This window comes from Pristis pectinata, chromosome 2 (genome assembly GCF_009764475.1).
Source record: "Pristis pectinata isolate sPriPec2 chromosome 2, sPriPec2.1.pri, whole genome shotgun sequence".
Taxonomy (NCBI): Eukaryota; Metazoa; Chordata; class Chondrichthyes; order Rhinopristiformes; family Pristidae; genus Pristis; species Pristis pectinata.
Window position 1 is genome coordinate 30239760 of NC_067406.1, and position 27553 is coordinate 30267312.

General features: G+C 39.2%; 1 protein-coding gene across 4 annotated transcripts in view; it reads left to right on the forward strand.

Annotated features, from left to right (window-relative positions):
• Window positions 1-27553, forward strand: part of LOC127567567 (WD repeat-containing protein 7) — a 499658-nt gene that overhangs the window by 145322 nt on the left and 326783 nt on the right. For 2 of the 4 annotated variants that reach the window (XM_052010607.1, XM_052010609.1), the window contains 3 exons: window positions 18515-18583; window positions 20932-21050; window positions 24342-24465. In XM_052010607.1, the coding sequence (XP_051866567.1) occupies window positions 18515-18583; window positions 20932-21050; window positions 24342-24465 (312 nt within the window). The remainder of the gene's footprint in view (window positions 1-18514; window positions 18584-20931; window positions 21051-24341; window positions 24466-27553) is intronic. The other 2 variants (XM_052010610.1, XM_052010608.1) reach the window with 1 other exon arrangement.

The following is a 27553-nucleotide window of genomic DNA, read 5'->3' on the forward strand; positions in this document are numbered from 1 at the left end:
TGTATTTCAGGAAAATGACATTGAGAGAGAATTTGCAGCCATGTAGCGTAGTGGTTAGTGTGATGCTATTACAGCGCCAGCGATTGGGGTTCGATTCCTGTCACTGTCTGTAAGGAGTTTGTATGTTCTCCCGTGTCTGAGTGGGTTTCCTCCGGGTGCTCCAGTTTCCTCCCACATTGCAAAGACGTACGGGTAGGTTAATATGGGTCTAAAATGGGCGGCGCGGACTCGTTGGGCCGGAAGGGCCTGTTACCACGCTGTAAATAAAAAAAATAAAAATCTTGATGACTGGAGGAGCAGGCTTGAAAGGCTAGATGGCCTACTCCTGCTGCTAATTTTTATATTCCTATTTACCCTTGTACAGCTTCAAGATCCATCCCTTCCATTGTTTTTATATTCATTCAAGGGACATGAGCTTTTGCAGACCTAGCTGGTGTTTAATTGCCTGTCCCTAGGTTCCCTTGATATCGTAGTGGTGAGCTGCCTTCTTGAACTTCTACAGTCCTTGAGGTATGAGTATACCCACAATGCAATGGAGGGAGTTCCAGGATTTTGGCACAGCAATGATGAAGGGACGACGATATATTTCCAAGTTAGGATAGTGTGTGGCTTGGAGGACTACTTCCAGGTGGTGGTATTCCCATTCTTTTGCTGCCTGTGCCTTTTAGCTGGCAGAGGTTATGGGTTTGGGAAAGTACTGTGTAAAGAGACTTAGTGAGTTGCTGCAGTGCATGCTGCAGATGGTACAAACTGCTGCTACTGTGCATCAGTGGTGGAGTGAGTGAATGGTTGTGGTGCCTATCAAGCTGACTGCTAGCTTCTTAAGTGTTATTGAAGCTGCATTCATCTAAGAAAGTGGAGAGTATTCCATCACACTCCTGACTTGAGCCTTGTAGATGGTGGACAGGCTTTGGAGAGTTCGAAGGTGAGTTACTCCCGGTAGGATTCCAAGTCTGTGACCCGCTCTTGTAGCCACATCATGTATATAGCTACCCCTATTCAGTTTCTCCTGTTCCACTTCAGGCATACTCTGCTTACAAGTATGGATGAAATCACTGCAACAATTAGCTGGCATTCATTTTTCACCTCTACTACTGAAAAGCACTAATAGTAAGCTTAGAAATTTATTTTATAGAAACCAGCCAGGAAAGACAAATCCAACTCCCAGCTCTTGGTCTGCAGTCTTGTTGTAAGAAGCACCATTTCCATCAGGATGCTCTCTCGGTCAGATCTATATTACTTCATTAATGCTCACTAAAATTCCTGGACATCATCAAAACAGGAATGTCCTCACCAAAAAAATCAGAAAGCCCATTCATTCACAGAGTGTGGGCTTTGCCTAGTAAAGGGAGCTTTACTCTTATTACCCATCCCCTTAGTTGCAATAAGCTCACCAGTTGGATTTATCAGTGAAGGATATTTCTGAGCTTTATCTTATGACACTACATGTTCTTAAAATCTTGGTGATGTTTTAAAGCTGGAGTTATTACTTATTCCAATCACTCCGAGGAAGATTGAGGCAGCATTCTGTAGGTTTTATATTGATGGTGCTCGAATATGGATATTGTCCAAGGATTTGAGTGAACAATAATCAAGGGCCAGAAATGCATAAGGTTGCTCCCACCTACCTATTGGTAGGATTTTGTCCCAGCAATTATTGACTGACAATATACTTTCTAAGTAGGTTGTTGTGTGACTTTGAGGTGGTGATTTTCCTATGTGTCACCATTGTGCTTTTGGGTGGAAGCAGTAACAGATTCAGAAGATGCTATTGATAATGCTTTCATGAATTGCTGCAATGCATCCTGTAGTTGGATCCAACCATGCAATGCAACCATGATGAACTAATAATGTAAATGCTTAAGATGTTAGACAGGATGCCAATCAGTCTAGCAGCTTCATTGTGTTGATCAGTGTTGCGATTCTTTCATCCAGTTGATTGGAGAGTATTTGATAACATTCATGACTTGTGCCTTGCAGATGGTGTAAAGGCTTAGGGGCCATGCGACTTGTTCAAGAACACCCAGCTTCTGACTTGCTGGGTAGTCATTCTCAGTTCATCTCTGCAGTTCAGCGGGTGTCCAATTTTGGACGAAGGCTGCAATGAGTGCCAGAGTTAGAAGGGTTTTTCATTGGTGCTGCTTGAAAGCTCAGTCAATGACATCTTCCTTCACTTAAATAATTGAGAGTTGTCTGATGGGACAGCAAATGACTGATTTCAGTTTTCCTGCTTCTTCTGAACAGGATACACATGGGCAGTTTTCCAAATTGTCAGGTAGATCCAACGTCACAGGTGTAGTACAAATGTGGAGATTTCAACAGATGTCCATTGAGTAGAGGAAATAGATCTGAATGATTATAAGTAGTAAATTTGCAGTGGGTGTTCCCCTGAGGCTAATTAAATACAAGGCATTTAATCCCAGATTCATACCAGTAATTTTTGGCAATTTAGAAGATGAAAAGAGAGTCTAAGCATTTAAAGCAGTCAATAACATATTTAATGTGGGTGTTAATGGTTTGTTTATTTCTTGTGATGTTTAAATTGGATAGTACAAACATTATTTCCTAAAAACATACTAAAAATGCAAATTCCTACCACAAACCAAATAATAGGGTCATAATCTACAAAACGGGAGGTTATGCTGTTCCTCAATTTGCTTTTAGATCTTACACATTAGTACTTTTACTTCCTATTAAAACTTGTGTGTGATGTCATGTTTTATGGCAATCAAGATCATGAATCATTGAATTTATAATTTCTCTTGATCATTGGCATATTTCTTAAGGCTTAATCATCTTTTTTGCCTGTTTTAAATGGTATTAAGGACATTGGAGAGATGGAAATATTAAGAATTGTAGTAAAGTATGGACCAGGGGAATGAAAGAAAGCAGGGGAAAGAATGTTAGAATTTTGAAAGGGAGCTGCTCTATATCTAATGAGCACTTACTCTAAAGAGCTTAAATGTAGACTTTGCACATGAACCTCTTTGGATGTGAATGTTGAAAGAGCAGATTACATAATTTGTAGTTGAAGAAAAAGTGCACTTCAATTGACAAATCAAGGGTGAACTTCTGTTTTTGAAAATTGTGATTAAACTGAAAAAAGACCACAAATGATACCATTTAGTCAATAACCCATGGAAGTTTGAAATAGAGATGAACACTGATTTACTGTATTTAACTCTACTGACAGCCGGCCAGATGGACTTTGAAATAAAAAGGTGTCTTAAAGGAAAGAGCAAAGGAAAATTCCCTAGGCCAGAAAAACTAGGTGACTTTCAAAATAAGCAACCACAATTGCAGAGAAAAAAAAGATAGTGAAAGCTGTAGGCCTTTGAGAAATTCAGGAGACTATACAGAATTCTTAAGCTGGAAATGACAGCAAGTACTATTTCCTGAAATATTAACAAATACAAGAGAATAATAGTAAAGGGAAAATGAGAGATCTTTATGGAGCTCAAAGTTGTTAGTGAAATTTATAGCAAGAATGGCAATTCTGGAAAGAGAACTCTAGAATGATCCAATGGGAAGATAGAAAGCATGCACTGAAGATTTCTCCAATCAAGATGGCAAAATGAGAGGAACCTTTTGAGGAACAAGATTCCAGCTTGATCCACTGGTACTGCAAAATGAAGTGGATGTTGAATGACAAAACAAACTGAAGGACAACAGGGGTTGAAGTGGTGCCTATATTTGAAAGGAGATTGATAAAATCCTGTTAGGTCCATGATTTATTAATGTGTGGCATAAAGTTTTAGCCAAAAGAATGGGAATGATCAGAATATATTCTAATATTTAAGAATGAGAATGCCAGAGCACATACCAACCAATGTACTATTGCCCTGGTTCCAAATGGCATTAAAGTCATGCTAAAGATTGTGCAAATAAGAAATGATTCTTTCATGGATGATGAAATTCCAGGTGAGGAGCCAGGTTCAGGAAAGTTAGAGGAACTTGAGATAAGATGGTGAATACATGATAGATGGGTGACCCTAGAAAGAATAACTCAACTATGAGGGCTGAGTGTAGCTGCAAAGACTGTCAAGGTGTATGGCACCATCCAGGAGAAAACAGCCCTCTTGATTGCTCTCCTATTTACCACTCTTAACAGTCACTCCATGCACCACTGGTGTGCCATAGCTGCTGAGCGTATCAACCTCAAGATAAGTAGCATCTTACAATGGCTTCTTTGACAAAATTTCCCAACCCTGTGGTCTTTGTCACCCAGTAGAACAAAGACACCAGAATGTCAGCATTAGCAAATTCATCTTAACAACATACCATCCTAAATTGGAAATATATTACTGTACTTTCATCTGGATGAATATCTTGGAACTCCTTACTTAGCAACACTGTTCCTTCACAATAATCTTTGCAGCTGCTCAAAACAACAATATACCCATCACCCCAAAATTAATTGGGGACTGCCATTAAATGCCAATCTTGCCTGAAATGCTGACATTCCATGAAGGAATAAAAAAAAGGGTAAAATCTGTGGCAATGTATATGCTTTGGTTCCCATGGACAAAGGTGTCTTTAATTAATAAAAACATACAAGTCAAATATTGTGGAAAGTGGAAAAGAAAATTCTATCTCCTTTTTCTCTCTCTCTCATGGTACTTAAACTGAACTTGGGTAATGGCACTCAAAGTGTTTTGCCAAGCTCAGATTGTGTAAGCTTTACCTAGCTTACATTAAGAAAAATATTGAATTTAACAATCCATTCCAGAGACTACCCTGAGACATCAGATTAGTTGTAAATCTGGATATGAACAGCCAGTAAACTGTTAGTGTAGTCATTGAATGTTTGCTAATCATTTTGGCAGCGGGCACCCATTAATGTCTAGTATGCTTTATGCATTTTGTTTTTAAACTGAGTTGTTATAAAAATAGCATTGATCTTTGGGATTGTGAAAGAAAATACTTAATGTGCATGTGTTAAAAGGAAAAAGCAAAAATAATGTTTGTTCAGCACTGACTATTGCTTACTGGATCTTGTGTTTTTTTTATTATAGTTACATAAGGAAATGAATTGTACTTTTAATTTGATCCATTCATGTGAGACATATGGTAGTTTCTTTTTTAAAACAAGAAATGCCAAGTCACGACCTTCAAATCTTGATGCTGACCTTTGGTGCAAGGCCAGCTTAACCATATAGACCCTTACTTTTGTTATGTTAATTGTCAGTTTTTTCCCCACAGATGGCCCTATTTTGTCAAATTTTATTTTCTTTGGTGATGCAGTTTTAAGTTTAGTTGGAGATAAGTAAACAAAAAGTCTCATTTTATTCCTTTTGCATTCTGTGCTATCCTTTGCTTCTAAAAAGTAAACAAAGCTTTTTTTTGATCTGTATGCCATTCAGACAGAAGTAGTACTAGACTAAAAGTGAGAATCGGGGTTAAACAATGCTGGACCCAAACACTATTTTAGTGTTTCCATTTTGCTGTTAATGAAGCAGATGTCTAAAAATTGCAAAAAAAACATATTGAAATCCTTGTCTCCTCTTCCCACTTTAAAACAACTTTAAAGTAGTCTTGTTACTCACCAGTTGTTCTGATGTTTCAAGCAAATCACTGCACTTTCAATAACCCTCAAAAAGGTCTTTGCAGTGAGGTTGCCTTATTCTGTAGTTCAGATTCTATAGTTTGACTTGCCATAAAGATTGTCACTATCAATCATTTCTCTTTGATTTTAGCATGAAATGGAGTAATATATTCTGCACAGAATCAAATATTTCATTTACCAAAAGTTCTTGTTAGTAATGAGTTTACTTGTTTAATTAAAATGCTATGTTAGACTATGGACCGTCAGGCTATTTTAGATCCAATATCATCGCAATAGACGGCAGATAATTGGCAAGATACAAGAACAGGGTTATTGTAGTGGGTGATTTTAACTTCCCCAATATTGACTAGGATCCCCTTTGTACCTGGGGCTGAGAGTTTGTTGGGTGCATCCACCCGATCAATCTCTCCCTTGCTTCTCAGTGCAGCTTCTGATATATGTCCTCAACCTCTGGGGATTTATCCACCTTTAAGCCCCCGAAGACATCTATTATTTTCTCCTTTATAATGAAAACACACTATGGAATTTTACCCTCCACCTTTGAATTCTCCAACTAACATCCTTCAATGAATACAGACAGTGGAATCCAGATTGGTGTAGGAAAATTAATAATGATAGAATGAATGATAAGGTTTCTTGAAACAATATGTAGGTAGTCTAATAGGAATGGGGGCAGTATTAGACTATGAGCTTGGCCAGGTGATTGAAGTTTCAGTGGGGGAGCATTTTGGGAACAGTTACATAATTCCCTAGTTTTAAGAGGGTTATGGATAAGACTGGTCCTGGGTCAAAGTGCTTAAATTGGGCAAAGGCTAATTATAACAGTATTAGGCAGGGACTGAAGAAAGTAGATTGGGAGTAGTTGTTTGAGGGTAAAACCACATCTGACATTTAAAGGCCATGAGATGTCCTTGGCAAGTAGGATTAAGTACACAGCATTGAGGTGCACCCGAGTTGATGGTCAGTGAGGAGATGTTACCAATCTTCACTGATTGTTGTCTGCTGATGAGAAAGCAGAGTATCCAGTTACAGAGCGAGGTACAGAGGCCCAGGTGTAGGATGCCCAGATGTTGACCTCAGACTGAGATTACAGGGTCAACTGGAGATTTGGGATCTCATGGGTATATCATAGTTTTCCCAGCATGCATACAAGGCATTGAGCTCATCTGAAAGTGAGGGTTGTTGCCACTTATGCTAACCAATCTTACCTTATAGGAAGTAGTATTGTGCAAGTCCTGCTACAGCTGTTGAGTGTCCATCTGTGCAGGCAGATGGGATTAGTTTAGATTAGCATTGTGATTGGCACAGACATGGTGGACTGAAGTGCTTGTTCCTGTGCTACACTGTTCAATCTTCAAAGCAAGAGTTACTCAATAATCTTGTTATAAAGGATCCCTAGGAAAGGTTGAATTGAGTTTAAGAGAGCATTTCCATTCTAAACAAAGGTATGAAGGTGCAAGGGGTTGCAAGCTGTAGTTGATTGGGACATTATATTGATGGGTATGATAGAGGGCAGGTAATGGGTGACTTGTAAAGAAATAGTACCTGCTTTGCAATAAATATGCCTTCCTTTAAAATGCTATAGGAAAAATGATCCAGTTATAGATTTAATACTACCTAATAATTTTTCTGTGACTTAAGGAAAAGGCTAATAAAATTAACATAGAACAATACAGCACAGTACAGGCCCTTCAGTCCACAATCTTGTGCTGACATTTTATCCTACTCCATGATCTATCTAACCCTTCCCTCCCATATAGCCCTCCATTTTCTATCATTCATGTGGCTAGCTACAAGTCTCTTAAACATCCCTAATGTATCTACCCCCACAACCTCTGCCAGCAGTGCATTTCCATGTACCCACCACTATGTAAAAAAAAACCTTACTACTGACATCCCCCTATACCTTCTTCTAATCACCTTAAAATTATGCCCCCTCATGTTAGCCATTTTCACCCTAGGGAAAAGTCTGACTGTCCATTCAATCTATGCCTTTATCATCTTGTATACCTCCATCAAGTCACCTCTCATCCTCCTCTCCAAAAAGAAAAGCCCTAGCTCACTCAACCTGTTTTCATAGGAGATGCTCTCCAATCCAGGCAGTACCCTGGTAAATCTCCTCTGTACCCTCTAAAGCTTCTGCATCCTTGCGTAAGGCGACCAGAATGTGGTCTAACCAGAGTTTTATAGAGCTGTAACATTACCTTTATGGCTTTTGAACTCAATACCCCAACTAATGAAGGCCAACACACCATGTGCCTTCTTAACAACCCTATCAATGTGCATGGCAACCTTGAAGGATCAATGGACATGGACACCAAGATCTCTGTTCCTCCACACTGTTAAGAGTCCTGCCATCAACCTTGTATTCTGCCTCCAAATTCAATCTTCCAAAGTGTATCACTTCACTTTCAGGTTGAACTCCATCTGCCACTTCTCAGCCCAGCTCTGCATCCTATCAGTGTCCTGTTGTAACCTACAGCAACCTTCCATTACTATCCACAACACCATCAACCTTCACGTCATCTGCAAACTTACTAACCCACCCTTCCACATCCTCATCCAAGTCATTTATATTAAAAAAAAATCACAAAGAGCAGGGGTCCCAGAACAGATCTGTACAGAACACCACTGGTCACTGATCTCTAAGCAGAATATTCTCCATCTACAACCATCCTGACTTCAATGGCAAGCCAATTCTGAATCCACATAGCCAAGTTTCCCTGGATTCCATGCCTCCTGACTTTCTGAATGAGCCTTCCATGAGGAACCTTATCAAACACCTTACTAAAATCCATGTACACCACATCCACTGCTCTACCTTCATCAATGTGCTTTGTCACATCCTCAAAGAATTCAATCAGGCTCATGAGGCATGACCAGTCCCTCACAAAGCCACGCTGACTGTCCCTAATCAGCCTATACTTCTCCAAATGCTCATGAGTCCTTTGAGAATCTTCTCAAATAATTTGCCCACCACTGAAAGAAAGACTCACCAGTCTGTAATTCCCAGGGTTATCCCTATTCCCTTTCTTGAAGAAAGGAACATTTTCCACCCTCCAATCATCTGGCACTACTCTTGTGGCCAGTGAGGACACAAAGGTCATTGCCATAGGTGCAGCAATCTCTTCCCTTGCTTCCCATAATAACCTTGGATATATCCCATCTGGCCACGGTGACTTATCTATTGTAGTGTTTTTCAAAAATTCCAGTACATCCTTTTTCTTCACATCAACATGCTCTAGCGTATCAGCCTGTGGTACGCCATCCTCAAATGTGAAATCTCTCACTGGTGAATACTGAAGTATTCATTTAGAACCTCCCCTACTTCTTTCAACTTCAGACATGTTTCTTCTTTTATTCCTGATCAGTCCTGCACTCTTGTCATCCTCCTATTCTTCACAAATGTGTAGAATGTCTTGGGGTTTTTCTTGATCCTACTCACCAAGGACTTCTAATGCCCCCTTCTGGCTCTTCCAAGTCCATTCTTAAGCTCCCTCCTGGCTACCTTGTAACTCTCCAGAGCCCTGTCTGATCCTTGCTTGCTAAACCTTGGGTAAGCTTATTTCTTCCTCTTAGAACAAAGCAGCACAGAACAGGCCCTTCAGCCCATAATGTTGTGCCAACATAGCTATTCCCTCCTACCTGCAGAATGCCCATATCCCTCTATTTTCCTCATTCATGTGTCCATACAAGCCCCTCTTAAAAGCCCACAATGAATTTGCCTCCACCTGTCAAAGTTGACCCACACTTCTGTAAAAAAAAGACAACAGCAGAACCAAAGAACTTATGATAAATGCTTTATTAGCTTTTGCTAGTGGGAGTGGGGGAATACAGAGAAAGTAAACCATGTAACCCTAACTATATTGAAACCCATTCAAAAAAGACTATGCTACAGCGTACCTTTATACTCATTTTTGTGGGAAAACTAGGTGAGGAGTTACACTTACACAGGTAATTGTTTACATAAAGTTTCTAGCATAACAAGATATGTCTAAAAAAACTACTACTTCCCCACTTGCATCTGGCATTGAAACTAGACAAAACTAAATCACACCATACATGAGATCATTTACCTTGGGAGCCCCTTTACAATGAGAAGCATACTATCAACTCTTACACTGCCAGTTGTTAACCCTTGCGTTCCCAGCTATCTTTTACACACCATCCTATCAGGTAATGCATTCCAGGCATCTACCGGTCTCAGTAAAAATATGTACCCCTCATATCTGTTCTGAACCTAACCCCTCTCACCTTAAATGCATGCCCTCTGGTATTGGATCACTCAATAATGGGAAAAAGGTATTGCTTGTCCACCCTATCTATGCCACTCATAATTTTATACACTTCCAGCAGATCACCCCCTCAGCTTCCACCACTCAAGAAAAAAGCCCAAGTTTGTCCAGCCTCTCCTGATAGCATATGCCCTCTAATCCAGGCAGCATCCTGATAAACCTCCTCTGCACCCTCTAAAGCCTCAACATCCTATAGTGAAGTGACCAGAACTGCATGCAATACTCCAAATACAGCCTAACCAGGAGTTCTATAGAGATGCAATCATAAACTTCTGGACTCCTATACTCAATACCTCAATTAATACATGCAAGTATTGCATGCTTCTTAAGCACCTGGTATCCTGTGTAGCCACTTTCAATGAGTCATGGACTTGCACCCCAAGGCCTCTGCTCTTCAACACTGTTAAGGTCTTGCCCTTAAGAACATACTGCCTCTTGACATTAGTCCTACCAAGCTGCAACACCTCATTTATCCAGGTTAAACTCCATCTACCCACATCTGCAGCTGATCTAGATCACACTGTCGCCAGTCTTCTACACTATTCACAACTCCACCAATCTTGGTATTGTCTGCAAGCTTACCAACCCACCACATACTCATCCTGGTCATTTATGTACATCACAAACAGCAGAGGTCCCAGCACAGATCCCTGCTGAACGACCACTACTCACAGGCCTCCAGCCCAAATAATTTCTTTCAACCACCACTCTGTCTTCTACAGGCAAGCCAGTTCTGGATCCACACAGCCAATTCTCCACTACACCCATGCATCCAACTTTCTTGATTAACTGATTATGTGGGACCTTGTCAAATGCCTTACTGAAGTCCATATTAATGAAGGTAGAGTTGTGGATGTCATTTATCTTTCATCACCCTGTCAAAAAAAATTCAACCAGGTTAGCAAGACAACTTGTCCTGCACAAAGCTATGCTGGGTTTCCCCAATCAAGCTATTAGATTCCAGATGCTTGTATATCCTAAGAATTTTCTCCAGCAATTTCCCTACAACTGACGAGAGACTCACCTGTCTAAACATTAGCCATTCACCAGTCATCCAGAACCTCACCTGTGGTCAAAGAGGACACAAAGATACTGGTCAAGGCCCCAGCAATTTCCTCTCTCGCCTCCCTCAGTAACCTGGGGTATATCCTGTCAGGCCCCAGGGTCTCATCCACCTTAATACTGTTTAAGAGACCTAACACTAACTAACTCCTCCTTGACCTCTAAAATGCCCAAACACGTTTCCACCCTCATTTCAATATCCTGCATGTCCCTGGTCCTGGGTAACTACTGAAGGGAAATGCTCATTCAGAACTCACCCACATCCTCTGCATCCAAACATGTCATTGGTATCAATATCCGCCATGACTTCTGGATGTTCACCCTCCCCCTTGAGAATGCCTGTGGACCCAATCCAAGACCCTGGTACCCAGGAGGTAACATGCCATCCAAGAATCTTTCACATCCATAGAATCTCCTGTCTGCCCCCCTTACTATTGAACACCCTATCAATGCCATTCTCCTCTTCTCCCCCCCCCCCTTCCCTTCTGCACCACACAACCAGGCTCAGTGCCAGAGACCTGGTCACTGCAGCTTTTCCCTGGTAGGTCATTTCCCCCCCCCCCCCCATTACTCAGGGGAACAGCCACAGGAGTACTCTGCACTACCTGCCTCCTGCAGCTTGGAGTGACTACCTTGCTGTAGCTCTTATCTATGAACCCCTCATTTTCCTGTAGGAGCCAAAGATCATCCAGCTGCAGCTCCAGTTCCCTAACACTGTCTCTAAGGGGCTACAGCTGGATACACCTCATGCAGTTATCAGAGAGACTGGAGGTCTCTGAGAACTCCCACATCTCACAAGATGAACACACCACTGGCCCTGTAGCCATTCTAACTACTCTAGCTTGGCACTAAAGGAAAAATCAAAGAACCCCATCCACTCCAAACAATGGCTGCTCCACTTGACCCTATCTTTTTATTGGCTGCTGTTAATTAGCCAATCAATGATTAAGAATTTGCAAATGTGCCTCTTTTAGACGTCCTGCAAGGTGAAACTCACAAGCACAGAGACTCACCTCTTGGGAAAAAAAAGTAAACATGATGATTAGGAACATTTTAGAATTCAGCAAAAGGATGACAAAGAATTGATCTTAACAGATGGGAAAGTAGATTATGAGATTCCCTTGTATATGCTGACATAGTGCTGCCAGTAGAAGTCAAATGTCTGGAAGATTTCAAAGATGTTTTGGTAGGTTTTTCCAGTACATCTTGTAAATGGTGCATAATATGCAATTTGTGGAAGTTATAAATCTGAAAGATGATGCACATCAAAACAAAAATCCCACAGATGCTGGAAATCTTTAAAAAAAAATAAAATACTGGAAATACTAAGCAGATCAGGCCTCATTTGTGGGACCATTCCCTTTGCGACTCCCTGGTCCACTCTCTCATTCACCAACCACCACCCTTCTAGATGTGGATCAATCAATAGAAAATTTGGGATAAACAGTTGTTTTGCACGACTGGTAAAACACATAGTCAGATTATTAAAAAAAAGGAAAAGGACAAATTGATGTCAATAAGCTCTTTGATATCTTTGACAAAAAATCTTTTAAACATTATGACAGAAATGTCAAGGGTGTGTAGGGCAGTGGAACTCTTCAGAGAAGTTCATTGATTTGTGATTCAAAGTTTGTGATTTAGGTAGAGTTAGATAACTTTAGTGAATTGGTGGACCCTGTCCTTCATTTTTGTAATAATTATTATCCTCTCAAGCTCCATTTTAATTTTGATCACAACTATTGCATTCATCCTAACCTCCTTGTCTCCAGTGAGTGTCTCTTCAAATTTTCAACACAGTAATTGTATTACCTTGTGGTGTGATCAATGTACAACTGTTAATATATTTCTTATATACTCAGACACTCACTGAATACTTTTCAGTTTCCCCCTTGTATATGCATGTGTTAATGTAATCAATTTTCTCTGACAGTGAACAACTTACTACTTTTGTGCAATAATCATTGGGGATTTGTGCAGCTTGCACATCTTCATCAGTCTAACAAACACGTTACAGATTTAATTTGCTTATCTTACTGTGACTGTTTTTAAGGGTAGCTTGTAGCAGCCTCTGAAGCAATTTAAATTTCAAGGAAGTCATGTGGAGTTCTTTGTGATCATAATGTCGCCTTATTCACAAGTCAGATAAGTTAGAGAGCATGATTAACTTGGATACAGTTAAAAAGTAATCTAAAAGCAACATGAAAATTGTCTTGACAATTGGAATCCAAATATATAATATCTCTTTTGTTTAGCTACATGCACTGCTCTGTATGCAGTGTGCAAATAAAGCCAATAGATTTGTTTCATGGTTACAAAGATATTCACAATTCATTTAGTGTTTTAAAATATCTTATTATACGAGGCCATGATTGTTATGAGAGAGGTGACACAGCAGCAAATCATATTGGAAGCCTTTGATGTGATGTATCGTGGCTAGTTTGTTCGTGCTTCATTTATGTACATACTTCATCTTATTTCTCTGATCTGAAGTAAAAGTGCCTGCATGTAAACTCCTAAAACTCCCTTGAAGGTGTATTTTCTCTTTTGTGTTAAGTATTTATCATTACACAAATCAACTTGAGTGCTGTTTATCCTCTCATGCACTTCAGAAAAAATCTAGAAAAATCTTGTCATCTGACAATTGCTCTTTTTAAAAAAAACATGGCCTCCCAATTCTTTTCCATTGAAAATTAAAATATCTCAGTCTGCATATCTTCTCTCTTTGCAGCTTCGCTGTCATGAAATTAAGACTCATTGCACTTTCATTCTACTAGCATCTTAAACTGGAGCATTTCCAGTCCTTTATAGTTTTCATTGAACTTTATTAAAAACTATGTTCCCATTGCTAAATCCCTTCATCTGTTTGTCTTTCACTGTGATGATGTCCTATAAGATAGCTTTATTGAGGTGTTTATCTTCCACTGTGTTCTTCTATCTACTGAACCAAGTGACTGAGTAAGGGCTTGTATTACCGCTATGTGAAGGAAGCATAGTGGGATTTTCATGGCTCTGGCCAAGGTGTAAGCCAGCTGTTTTATGGGTTAGTCATGGAAGTTACTTTTCAGATAATGTGGAGATTGCGCACTCTGTAGCATTTACATTTACTGTTACACTTTATGCCATTTACATTTACTGTTGCTAATGCATTTCTCATAAAACTGCAGATTTATGTCTGAGTTGTAAATTGATTATTTTTAAGTGCTTGAAATGAATTCACTTTGATTTGTTTCATTCCGTCAAATTTCCTTCATTTTATCAAATGTCATGCCAATTGACAATGATCTCTTTTTATTCAAATAGACATTGTAAGATTTTTTTCCCTAATTTCAATTAGATTTGAAGCATATTTGAGAAAGTCCTTTTAACTTTCCTCCCTTTTCCTGGTTTCTAGTTGCTGAAAATAAGCGCTTTTATTGTAGATTATTTTGTTATTAGTATACGAGTACAGTAGTCAGCTTATTAAACAGAGAAAAAAAACAACCAAAATTGTAACTAGATTTGACTCAATATTCTGGAGAATGCACATAGGAAATGGCAGTAGTGGGCTAAATAGCCCCATGAGCCTGCCCAACTGTTCAGTAAGGTCATAGTTAACCGGATTTGTGATCTTAACTCCATTTTCCTACCCAGTTTCCATAATCTTTGACTTCCTCGTAATGCAAAAATCAACCTATTGCAGCACTTAATATACCGGTTGATTTGGCATCCATTGCTCTCTGGGGTAGAGAACTCCAATGATTCGTAATAGTCTGAGAAGTAGTTTTTCCTCATGTCAGTCTTAAGCGGCCATGAGATTACATTCCCTTGTTCTAATTCACCCACCAACAGAAAAATCCTCACAGTATTTCCCCTGACAAGCATCCTTAGAATCTTGCATATTTCAATGACAATCTCTCGCTTCTGAACTCTTGAGTTAAGTCTATTTTTTTGCTCTATCTTCCTTGTGAGATAGGCCCCTCATCCTGATCATTGAACCTTCATTGTGCTTCTCCAGGCAAGTATGATCCTATAAATAAGGAAATCAAAACTGTACATTCCTCAGGTGCGGTCTCACCAAAGTCCTGTATAGTTATGGCAAACCACCTTCTACTCCATCCCCAATGCAAAAAATGTTCTACATTCTCTTTGCTACCTTAATTATTTGCTCCACTGCATTTTTGCTTTTTGGGTTTTCTTGTTAGAGGACACCCAGATTTCTCTGAAGACACAGTATTTGATGGTTTCAAACTGTTTAACCCTGCTTTTCATTTATTCTTCCCTAGATAGATAACATTAAATATCCGCTCATTACGTTTCAACTGCCATTTTCTTACCCAGTCATTTAAACTGTCTCGATAACCTTTGTGTCCTCTGCACAACTTACTTTCCATCCAGCTTTGTGTCATGAGAAAACTTCTTTGCTCCACATGCAGTGTCTTCAGTTGTGGAGTTGTAAGCTGTAAAATTTTCCCTCTAAACTTTCAGCTTTTCTCTCTTTAAGATATTGCTTACATTTTACCTTTTGGACAAATTATTTAGTCACCTGGAGAATACCTACTTGCATGCCCTTCTAAATATTTTTTGACTTACTTCTCTATGTATTTTGGGGATAGAAGCTAAGGAAGGAATGGGTCCCCTCAGGGACCCAAACAGATAATCTATGCATGGAATCAGGGGATATGAGGGAGATCCTAAAAGAGTACTTTTCATCAGTGTTCACCAGGAGGACGGGTATGGAAGCCGTAGAGTTAAGTGAGAGGATATTTTGATATTTTAGGAGCAAGTCTGTATCAGGAAAGAGGAAATGTTAGAAATATTGGAGCACATTAGGGTGAATAAACCCCCAGGGCCTGCCAGGATCGATTCCAGAATGCTCAGGGAAACAAGGAGGAGATTGCTGGGGCTCTGGAGATTTTTGCATTATGTTAGCCACAGGTGAGGTACCAGAAGGCTGGACAATAGATAATATTGTTCCCTTGGTCAAAATGGGCAGTGGGGATAAGCCTGGAAACTATAGGCCGGTTGAGCCTTATATCAGTAATAGAGAAGTGTTAATGATTCTGAAGAATGGGATTTATGATGTCCTCAATCTAACTGAGTTTTTCGAGGAGGACAACTAAGAAAAATTGATGATGGCAGAGCAGAAAATGTGGTTTATGTGGACTTAGTAAGATTTCAGACAAGGTCCTGCTTGGTAGGCTGGTCCGAAGATTAAAGCACAAGGGATCCAAGATATGTTGGCAATTGGATCCAAAATTAGTTTGATGGTAGGAGGCAGAGGGTGGTGTGGATGGGTGTTTTTCTGACTGTAACAAATGTTGTACCACGAGGATTGGTTGTTGGGACGATTGTTGTTTGCAATATATACTGTATGTGAATGACTTGGATGAGAATGTAAGTAGAATGATTAGGGAGTTTGCAGATGACATGAAAATCGGTGGAGTTGTAGATAGTGAAGAAGGTTGTCTAAGGATACAGTGGGACATAGATTGGCTAGAAATTTGGGTAGAGTGGTGGCAGATGAAAGTTAATCCAGACAAGCGTGAGGTACTGCACTATGGGATGTCAAACTCTAGTAGGACAGAGAGAGTAAATGGCAAGGACCTCATTAGTGCTTGGCATAGAAAATCATCGTGGTCGCATTGATGAGGTGGGCCGAAAGAGTTGGTTTCTGAGCCGATTCTATGATCATTAAATAAGGTAAGATATATAGAAAGACCTTGGGGTGAAAGTCCATAGCTCGCTGAAAGTGGTGACGCAGGTGGATAAGGTAGTGGAAAAGGTTTTTGGTATGCTTGCCTTCATAGGCCGGCGCATGAGTATAGGAGTTAGAATGCTATGTTGCCGCTGTACAAAATATTGGTTAGAATGCACTTAGAGTACATTTCTAGTCTCCAACACTGCAGGAAGTATATGGTAGCAATAGAACAAAGTGCAGAGACAATTCATCGGGATATTCCTGGATTGGAGGGCCATACAGGATTGTGTACAGTTCGAGTCTTCACACTGCAGGAAGGATGTGGTAGCGATAGAAAGAGTGCAGAAGTGACTGCCTGGAATGGAGGGCTATAGGTATAAGACAGATTGGATCGACCTGGTTTATTCTCTCTGGAAAGTAGGAGGCTGAGGGGTGACCTTATTGACGTTTATAAAATCATGAGGGGCATAGATAGGATAGGATAGTGTCTTTTTCCCAGGACAGGAGAGTTGAAAACTAGAGGGCACAGGTTTAAGGTAGGAAGGGAGAAATTTAAAGATCTCAAGGTAGAGTGTTTCCACACAGAGGGTGGTGAATATCTGGGAACAAGCTGGCAGAGGAGATGGTGAAGGCAGAAACAACTACAACTTTAAAAGATGTTTAGACAATTAGTTGGAAAGGAAAGGCATGGAGGGATACGGTGCTAATGCAGGCAAATGGGATTAGCATAGATAGGCATCATGGTTGACATGGGCAAGGTGTACAGTAAGAGCCAGCTTCTGTGCTGTATAATTTTTATGATCGTTAATTAAGGTAAAATTCCAAGTGTTGTTCCAAGCATGTTAATGTCAGATTTATTTGAAAGTTTGTCTAATATTCATGTTAGGTTGTATTTATTGTTCTTTGACTCAAACATTGTTTTAACCCTCCATGTCATAGCTTACATCATAAAAAATTGAGAATCTGTCCAGAGACTAATGCCACTAGTTGAATGTTCCAACAGCAAGAATCCAAACTCAAGCAAAAAAAGAGAAAACAAATGCCATCCTTTTCAACACGTACAATGAATACATACTTTTATATTGATATCTAGGACAGATGCTTAATGATTAGAGAAAATAGTAAACCTTGTCCTGCCTTGTACAGAATTTTGAGGAAGGAAAATAATACACTTTCGAGTGCAACTAAGACGTGGGGTGGATGTAAAATATCCCAAGAAGGAAGTATTTTGGCTCTTTATTTCTCTTCCGACAAATGGTGTATGTACAATTAGAAATGAGTCAAAGTATTCAATTCAGGGATAAAATAAATGCCACTAAGGATGGCAGAGTGAAGGAACCATGTAATTTATGTTTGTTGTATATAGTCTTTGTTCTCAGCAGAAATTTGATAATCCTTCGTTAATAGCACTGAAGGCAATGTATGTAGTTTTCGATAATTAGATTACTGAATTAAAACAATGAATTGTTATTGGAATCAAGGGGAGTTTAAAACAAAACCAACAGAGATATGTAGAAAACACATTGTAAATTTTGCACAAGTGCATCTTTAATTACATAACTCTAACTTTAATTACTAGATGGCAAGAGGAAGAGTTTTAGTATTCAGGTATTTTCTTTGATGCACATTGTTTTAAATAGCTTTGTATTTTAGTATATGTCGATACTTTAAGAGCTTCAAGGGAAGCAAACAAACGTTTAAGAATATCCTGTGTATTTTTAAAGTAAAGATCCTTTGGTTGAAAACATTGGGAATTCTACTCGATGCAAGTTTTACACAGCCTTGGATAAAACTCATATTAATATAGCTTTACGGTTTCATTTTTCCATTCTTACTAATGCTACTATCTTTATTTTGTCCTCTAAAAGTTACTCTGCTTCTCTTCTCTTTTCTGTCTTCCTTTTCCTCTCCAAGCTGCTGTTGCTGCCAATGAGGCTGACTGCTCTGGCACTGTTTTACATAGCTGCCCCTCAGTAAATGAAGGTATTCTCCTCCCTCTCTAATACCTTAACCAATTTTAATTTCAGTAGTTAATTTCAATGCAGCATTATCCATTTACAGGTAAGTGTATTCATGCAGGAGGGCAGTTGCTTAGTGTTCTTGCAGTAGGATTAGTTGTGATGAACCTTTTCTTATTTTAGGAAATATTCATTAAAATTCAGTGCATAAATGTTAAACATTATGGTAATTCTGATCTCCAAGGAACTGTTTCTGATACTGGAATCCACACACAAACATCCAAAGTGCCAAAGGGAGATAAGTTTATTGGCCAATCAAAGCACATAGTGTAAAGACTGGCATAGTTCAGTTGTCCCTTGCGTAACATTTTTCAGAAATTGTACTTTGTGGCTTTCTTTTAATGCAATGACATAAAACTTCATTTTAGTCATGTTAGGAAGAAAGATCTGTGCACAACACAATGCATAATTTACCAATTTGAAATAATTGTTTTCAAAATTCTGCCAGATTGCTTTTTTAAAAGTTTTAAAACATGAAAGATGGTAGCAAGGGGGAACTAAGTTACACCAGAAAATACAGAATTATGTTCACTAAACATAGTTTTCATTTTGATTTAAATAAAATTTGCTGCAGTTAGAATTGTACTTGAAATTATTCCAGACATCAGAGCATCCTTGGATTCCCATTTTAATAATAATTTTTACTGTATAGAGCAGTTGAAAAATTGTTATACACATGAAATCTTGTTAAGAATTGGCCAACTAAGAAATGTTAGTATAATCACCGATGCAAATTTAAAAAATTGAACATAATGGTAGCTGAATAATGTTTCTCAATCCCTGTTGAATATTTTGTCAAATTTACGCATTTACTATCTACATAACTTACCAAATTTTGTAGCCATGCTTAACAAGATTGCTATAGTATGACTAGATGAATTGCTTTTCCATTATCAGTAGTTTTCATAATTTTAGATCTTATTAGATTTGTGTATTCAGGTGGGTGGGGGGTGGTGATAGGCAGATGGAGGAGGGAAGAAGTAGTGACAAAGGCTGGGAGGTGATAGGTAGAGGGCTACAGATGATGAAATCTGATTGGAAAGGAAGTTGGAGCATGGAACCAAATAAGGAAGAGAGGTGGGCAGCTGGGAACAGTGGGAGGCGGGGACCTGGTGGGAGGAGTGTGTGGGTGATAGGCAGATGGAGTGGGTGGAGGCAGGGGAAAGAAACAGGTTGATGGGGGCTGAGGGGGGTAGGAGTGTGAGTAGGAGGAACTGGGTAGATCAGGAGGAGAGAAAAAAGGGTAGGTTACTTGAAATAGGAAAACTGAACTCCTAATGTTGTTTTGTATCAGACTTGCCAGCAAATCAATGCCCATGGTGTGTTGGCCTTCATTAGTCAGGGTATTGAGTCCAAGAGCCGTCAGGTAATGTTGTAGCTCTATAGGACTCTGGTCAGACCACACTTGGAGTATTGTGTTCAGTTCTGGTTGCCTCATTATAGGAAGGATGTGGAAGCTTTTGAGAGGGTGCAGAGGAGATTTACCAGGATGCTGCCTGGATTGGAGAGCATGTCTTATGAGGATAGGTTGAGTGAGCTAGGGCTTTTCTCTTTGGAGAGAAGGAGGATGAGAGTTGATTTGATAGAGGTGTACAAGATAAGAGGCATAGATCGAGTGGACAGCCAGAGACTTTTTCCCAGGGTGACGATGGCTAACACGAGGGGGCATAATTTTTAGGTGATTGGAGGAAGGTATAAGGGAGATGTCAGGGGTAAGTTTTTTACACAGAGAGTGGTGGGTGAGTGGAACACACTGCCTGCAGAGGTTGTGGGGGCAAATACATTAGGGACATTTAAGAGACTCTTAGATAAGCAAATGAATGATAGAAAAATGGAGGGCTATGTGGGAGGAAGGGTTAGATAGATCTTAGAGCAGGATAAAATGTCCTGCACAACATCGTGGGCTGAAGGGCCTGTACTGTGCTGTAATGTTCTATGTATTGACGTTGGTCGTCATAGGATCTCTGCAGTTAGTTTGTGTTGATCCTTTTCCTGAAAATATTTTAAAATATTACCGACTTTCACTTTTTACTTGACATTTTGCATTAAAAGTAAATAAATAGTTCTTAAAAAAGATGCTCTGGCTTTAAAAAAAATGTTATCACTAAGTAGTGTTTTGAAGTCTTTTTCTAGAGATAGTAAATGTTAAAGCTGACTCGGGCAACAGTAATTTCAGCTGAATGTAATTATTGAAACCTTATTTTGAATGAAATGGGTACCAGACTAATAAACTTGCTGAAACTTAGATGAATCGTCTAATTACCAAATGGTCTTATTTCTGTCATAAACAAGGCATTTGATCTGCTTCCGTAGGCTGGAGTCAACTTGCAGCCATGCATTGTGTCATGCTTCCTGATCACCTTGGACAGAGCAATTTTAGACCTCCACTTCTGGAGATGTTGGCTCGGAGGTGGCAAGATCGGTGTTTAGAGGTAGGATTGTGATAAGCTGATTAAGTGATGGATTACTGCTTCAATTCCTGCAGATTCAGAAATGTTTTGAATTGTGTCCACTGATGCAACTTCGTTTTTGTCATGTGATGATTTGCTTTGAATTAATAGATGAACAAATAGACAAGTGCCATAATGTAGATTTTAGATAAGTTTACAGTGAGTTTGCTTTAAATTAAGTTTTGCGAGGGTGGATCTTGCTGGGGGCTACTGCCCAGAACCATTTATAGCATTCCCTGCCCATGATTCCCAGATGCCTACATGTACATGGGTCCTGACGCAAAGGACCCACCTTTGTAGCCCTGTACATGCTCAAATCCAGCGGGCAAGGTCCAAAAAGTAACTGGGTCCTTCAGAGGCAAATTGTTACAAATACAGTTAACACATTTTAAGTGTCTCTGACAAAGCTATATCCTCCTTGCTGATCAGAGCATGACATTTTATGCGACCCTGGTGCTGAAGATACCCAGGACGATCTGATTCTGTAGATGCATGACTTTCTCTCAGGTTAAAATAGAAGACATCTTGGTTATAAGTGTAGCTGTATCCAAATGCAGATTTAACCCTGTTCCTCAGAGTATTTTCCAATAATTTCTCTGCCACTGATGTTAGACTCACTGGCCTGTCTTTTCTCTTTGGAGAGAAGGAGGATGAGAGTTGATTTGATAGAGGTGTACAAGATAAGAGGCATAGATCGAGTGGACAGTCAGAGACTTTTTCCCAGGGTGACAATGGCTAACACAAAAACTCTGGCTTTTCCCCACTGCTCTTGTTGAATAAGAGTACCAAGCACATTTGCTCCAGTCATCTGATACCTCATCTGTGGCCAGCGAGGATCTCAAAATCTCTATAGGACTCCAGCAATCTCCTCCTCTATCTCCCTCAGCTGCCTGGGAATTATCTTGTGAGGGTGTAGGGATTTATTCTACTTGAAAGCTCATTAAGATATCTAATACCACCACTTTTTTCAATGGTAGTTTGATCTACAATTCCCACCGTTCCTTGCCTAGGTCCTCCAACTACATTGTCCTTTGCATTGTGAATACAGATGAGAAGTTTTCTTTTGAGACCTCACCTGTGTACTCTGGTTCCATACACTAATTGCCACTTTGATCACTAATGAGACCTACCCTTTTCCCGGTTACCCTCTCACCTTTCTTTGCTTTGGGATTTTCCTTAATCTTGCCCACTACTGTAATTCATGCCCCCACCCCCCACATTCTTCTAAGTGTCACTGTACATTTTCTATATGCATATGAGGTCTCCCCTGTTTTAATCTCTCTTATTTCTGACACAAGTACCTTTTTTCTGTTATCTGCTATCTCTTGCATCCCTTGACATTCAATGTTCTTTGGATTTGTTGGCATTGCCTTTCACCCTTGTAGGAGTACTTTGAAAGGAAACTCTTACTATGTAATTTTTAAATGACTCCCAATGGTTGCTTGTGGCTGCTTCCAGTCCACCTTTGCCAGATCCTCTCTTTTCATATTGAAATCAACTTATCCCCAGTTGAAATAGGCCTTCTCCCAATTCAGGACTGAGAATAATCGATTCAAGAGGATATCATACAAGTTTACAAGCATGTCAAAAAAAAACTTGCTCTGATCACTAGTTAACTGTTCCAAAACGATTGCAAGAATTTTTTAAACTTGGGTGTATCGCAGTTAGAAAATTGAAAATGCCTTATTTTATATTTTAAAATGTTGCAGAAACTGATGTCTTTTTTTCTACATAACCCATTGTCTAAATTGATACTTTAAGTTTTTGGTTTATTACCAGCTGATATTTTGCTGACGGTTACAGTTTTAGAATATTTCATAGAGACTGTTAAATCATATTTGGTAGCTATGCCTGATAAATTAGAAGGTAGCCTTGACATCACCCCTCTGCTATTATGGCAAAAATGTCATTGTTTGTGCAGTTCTATTGAAGAAAAAAATACTATAAGAGTTGAATGAAGACCAGCAATTACTTAATTATTTTGATAATTTACTTGAATTTGAACAAAATATTATCTAATGTTTACACATCCAAAGGTTAGCATTGAAACATATAAAATAATTTGGGCATTATTAGTGTGGTATTCAGGAACTGTCTCTTCCCCCCACCACCCTCCCTCCCCATCCCCCAATTTTGAAAGCTCTTTTATAATTCGGTAGACTTTTGGATTTCACATCTTCTCCTTCCCCACACCATCCACCATTGTCTTAAAGTAAATACATCTGTTCCTATTGATTCAGCTTTTAAGATGAGCACTGACATTGTATTCCATTGAAGAGCTATTCATTGGGAGAGTTTCATATCTGTTTGGCTATTCACTGTGGAAGAGTGAATTTACTATTTTTGAGAACACTTATTTGTAATATCCCACATCTCAGCCTTCTACCTCAGCTCATTCACTGCTGAAACTTTTATCCATGTCGTTATTACCTCAAGTATTCCAATACTCTTCTGGCCAGTCTCCCTAAACTTGAACATCAAAAACTCTGCCAGCAGATTAATTCTCATCATAATTTGCTCATGTATCATTCCCTTGTTTGCTGATCAACATTGGCACCTGGTCTGGTAGAGCTTCAATTTTAAGTAGTTTGTCCTTGTTTTCAAATCCCACTAAAACCTTATCCCTCCCTTTCTTTGTAGTCTCTTTTGGCACTACACTCCTTTATTCTTTGCTCTGCTCACATCTGAAGTCCTTGCCTTCAACTAACTAAACTCTGCGATCTGAAATTCCATCCTTCAACTCCTCCTCTCTTTGCCCTGGACACTTCTAAAAACTGTCCTCTCTGTTTAAGCTTTTGGTTAAATCATAATATCCCTTCATGGTCCCTAACACCAAATTTTGTTTTGTTTTGATAATATCCATTCTGAAATAGCCCAGGATCAGTCTGCTTTGAGATAGGGGTTGTTTGATAAGCATCTGGTATAGGAATTGTGCAATTGACACACACTGATCAAGGTCATAGATGATACGGAGATTGTATGTCTGTTGTCAAAGCCCCATGCTCTTTTTATAGAAAACCTATTCTTACTTTTGTGAACAAGAGTAAAAAAAATTGACCACTTTCCCTTGGGTACCTTAAACTTTAAGTGAGTTGAGTACTTAAACTTTAAACTTTAACCTTAAGTGAGTCTATATTGGTTACAATTGCAATAAAATTTCAGCTTCTACTAATTGAACTGCTAATCTTACTAAGATTTATAAATTTGAAGTTTTTGCATATTGTCCATAATTTCACACTAAAATTCCAACATTAATTACCTTTTCTGCAATAGGTGAGAGAAGCTGCTCAAGCTTTACTGTTAGCAGAGCTTCGCAGAATTGGGAAAGAAGGACGAAAAGAAACAATAGACATTTGGGCACCATACTTGCCACAATATGTTGATAATGTTATGTCACGTAAGTCACTTCTTGGTTACTTCTAATTAGAAAGATTCTGAAACCAACTTGTAAGTGCAGTAGTTTAGAGCAGTGGGTCATCAAGAACTGCTCACATTATCATTTCCATTTGCCTGCCTTGGTGAGGGGCTGGTGACGTGCCAATGATTACTGGGGTTTTGAAGGCTTTAATTATATTGAGGTAATTTAGTTAGGAAGTTCACAAAGTAAAAGTAGATACAAATATACTTGGCATGCTAGCTGCCCTAGCCATAGGTCTTGAAGTAAAAATATTTGAGAGATTGTTGCATTTCAAAAGGCTATCTCAAGGACAGTACATACAGCCTTTGTGAACCACACATCCCAGGAATGTATATATTATAACAAAAAAATTATCTGGCCCTAGGAATGTGTTCATGATCCTCCTGTGTAAACCCTGAAGCTGGGAATATAATGTGAAGGCCACAGAGAGTTCTTTCTCTGCTAGCTCCTGTTTGAAAGCACACTGAATGAGAACTTGACATGAACCTTTGTGTGATCTCCCCTGTGGATGAAACGTGATAAAGCTATCGTTAAGAATTGGGTATAAAAAGAGTTACTTAGTGAGAAACCCAAATGTTTCTGTGATCTATTTAAGAATAGGTTTAGGATGTATTTAATTTTTTTTCATTAAGAAGATCCAGAGTTCTGGGTTTCTCTGACACACATAACTTGATGGAATTTTAATAAACATAGATATGCTGTGTATCTGTAAATTTTAAAAATCTTTTATGGTTGATGGTTACCAATGCACAGCTGAACTATATGTTTGAATGTATGCTTGAAGCATCCATGGTGAAGCTCTGCAGTGTTCTTTAGACCATGATTATTGCATTCAGTTTTGGTTATCTTGGAACAAGAAAAATATTCAAGCCCTAAAGGGTTTGCAAAGAAGGATCATGAGGCAGATTCCTAGGGCGAGATGACTGATTTTTTTGCTTTTATTCATACATGGATTGGTCTGTTTTTGATAAAGCCAGTATGTATTGTCCTTGAAGGTAGTCTTTTTAAACTGTTACAATCTGTCAAAACTTTTTTTCCTTTAAGACCGAGAAGAATCAGGATAGCAGATACATTGACATATCACCATCTGAAACCTGCCCGTTTAGTCAGATACAATCCCAACATGGAACTATATCACTGTTCCTTCATCCTCGATGGAAAGAAATCCTGGAAGTCTTTAATCAAAAGGTGCATGAGAGTATCTCCTTTACTAGGACTGCTGTGATTTAAGGAGGTAGTTCACCATCTTTTTTTCCATAAGGACAATTGGGGAAGGGCTGTAAATGTTGCCCTTGTCAGCAATGCCTGTATTCTATAAATATATATATTAAAAGAAATTGTGATGGAGGTACTCCCATGATGCATGTTGGTGACAAGTTCCAGATCTTTGTTTAGGTAATGGTGGAGAAAGGTCTTGTATTTCTGAATTGGGATAGTGTGAAACTTGGAAGGGAATTTGGAGGTGATGTTGTTGTCGCATGTCTGCTCCCTTTTCTCTGTATGATTTGAAAAATGGTGTCAAATACTACAGTCTATACTACAGTTGCTGCAGTATATCTTGAAGATGGTCAATATTATAATGAAGATCTGGCAGTAGTGTAAGGAATAATTAATTAAGGCACTGGATCAATGGCAATCACATAGAACATAAAACATAGAACAGTACAGTACATGAATAGGCCTTTTGGCCCACAATATCTATGCCAACCATGATGCCAATTGAAACTGCATATCTGCCAACACATGGTCAACATCTCTCAATTCCCTGCCTGTTCATGTGCCTGTCTAAATCCTTCTGAACCGTTGCTATTGCATCTGCTTCCACAACTTTCCTTGGCAGCACGTTCTAGGCATCTAACACTTCACCTGTGATGATGATGAGTAACTTGAGTAATGTTGGAGTTGCACTCATCGAGTCAAGTGGACAATATTCCATCACACATCTAGCTCGCTGGCTGATATCTGATCTACTTTTATAGGCTTGGTATTTATGTAATGGGTGCTGTTAAACTTTCAGTCAATGATGATCCCAAGAGTGTTGATGGTGAGGGATTTGCTGGTGATAATGTTATTGAATGGTAGTAGGAGGTGCCTGGACTCTCTTGTTGGGTCTTCCCCAGGCTCTTAAGTGAAGTGAATATCACTTATTTCTTTTCAGACCGTGCCAGGATATTGTTCAGCTCTAGTTTCAAGTGAGTGTAAATGCTTCATCATTTGAGGAATTGAAATGGAACTGGACATTTTGTTTTTCAGCAGTGTTTCTCTCCACTTCTCAACTTATGATGGAGAGATGTCATTGCCAAAAATGGTCGGCACCCGGGATACTGTGTTTCAGATGTCCTGGGGCTTCAACCACAATTATTTTACTTTCTGTGAGGAATAACTCCAGCCAGAGGACAGTTTTTAGCTATGAATTTCAATTTTACAAGGTCCCTTTGATGTTACTTTGGATGCAGTGCTGTCTTAATATCCTGAATGATCATTGCCACCTCTGAAATTGCATTCTTTTGTCCATGTTTGTACAAATTGCTAGATTTAAATTGGTTTATTATTGTTACGGTGAAAAACTTTGTTTTGCATGCTATCCATACCGATCATTTCATCACATCAGTACATCGAGGTATTACAAGGGAAAAGCAATAACAGAATCCAGAATAGTGTTACAGTTACAGAGAAAGTTTAGGCAGACAATGAGGTGCAGGGCCATAATGAGGTAGATTGTGTGGTCAAGAGTCCATCTTACTAGGGGACCATTCAATAGTCTTATAAGCAGGATAGAAGCGTCCTTGAGCCTGGTGGTTCGTGCTTTCAAGGTTTCAATGAAGTTTTGAATACATGGTCCTGATGGAAGCCAAAATGAGTGTCATTGACTAGTTTAGTGAATAAGTGCTGCTTTAATAATTAGAGCAGGCTTATGTGATGATAGTTGGCTGGATTAGATTGGTTCTTTTGTTTTTGTGGACATAATGTATTTGGATAATTTTCGATGTTAATTGTATGCCACTCTTGTAGCTTAGAATAGTTTGGATAAACCACAGCTAATGCTGGAGTACATCCAGACTGCTGG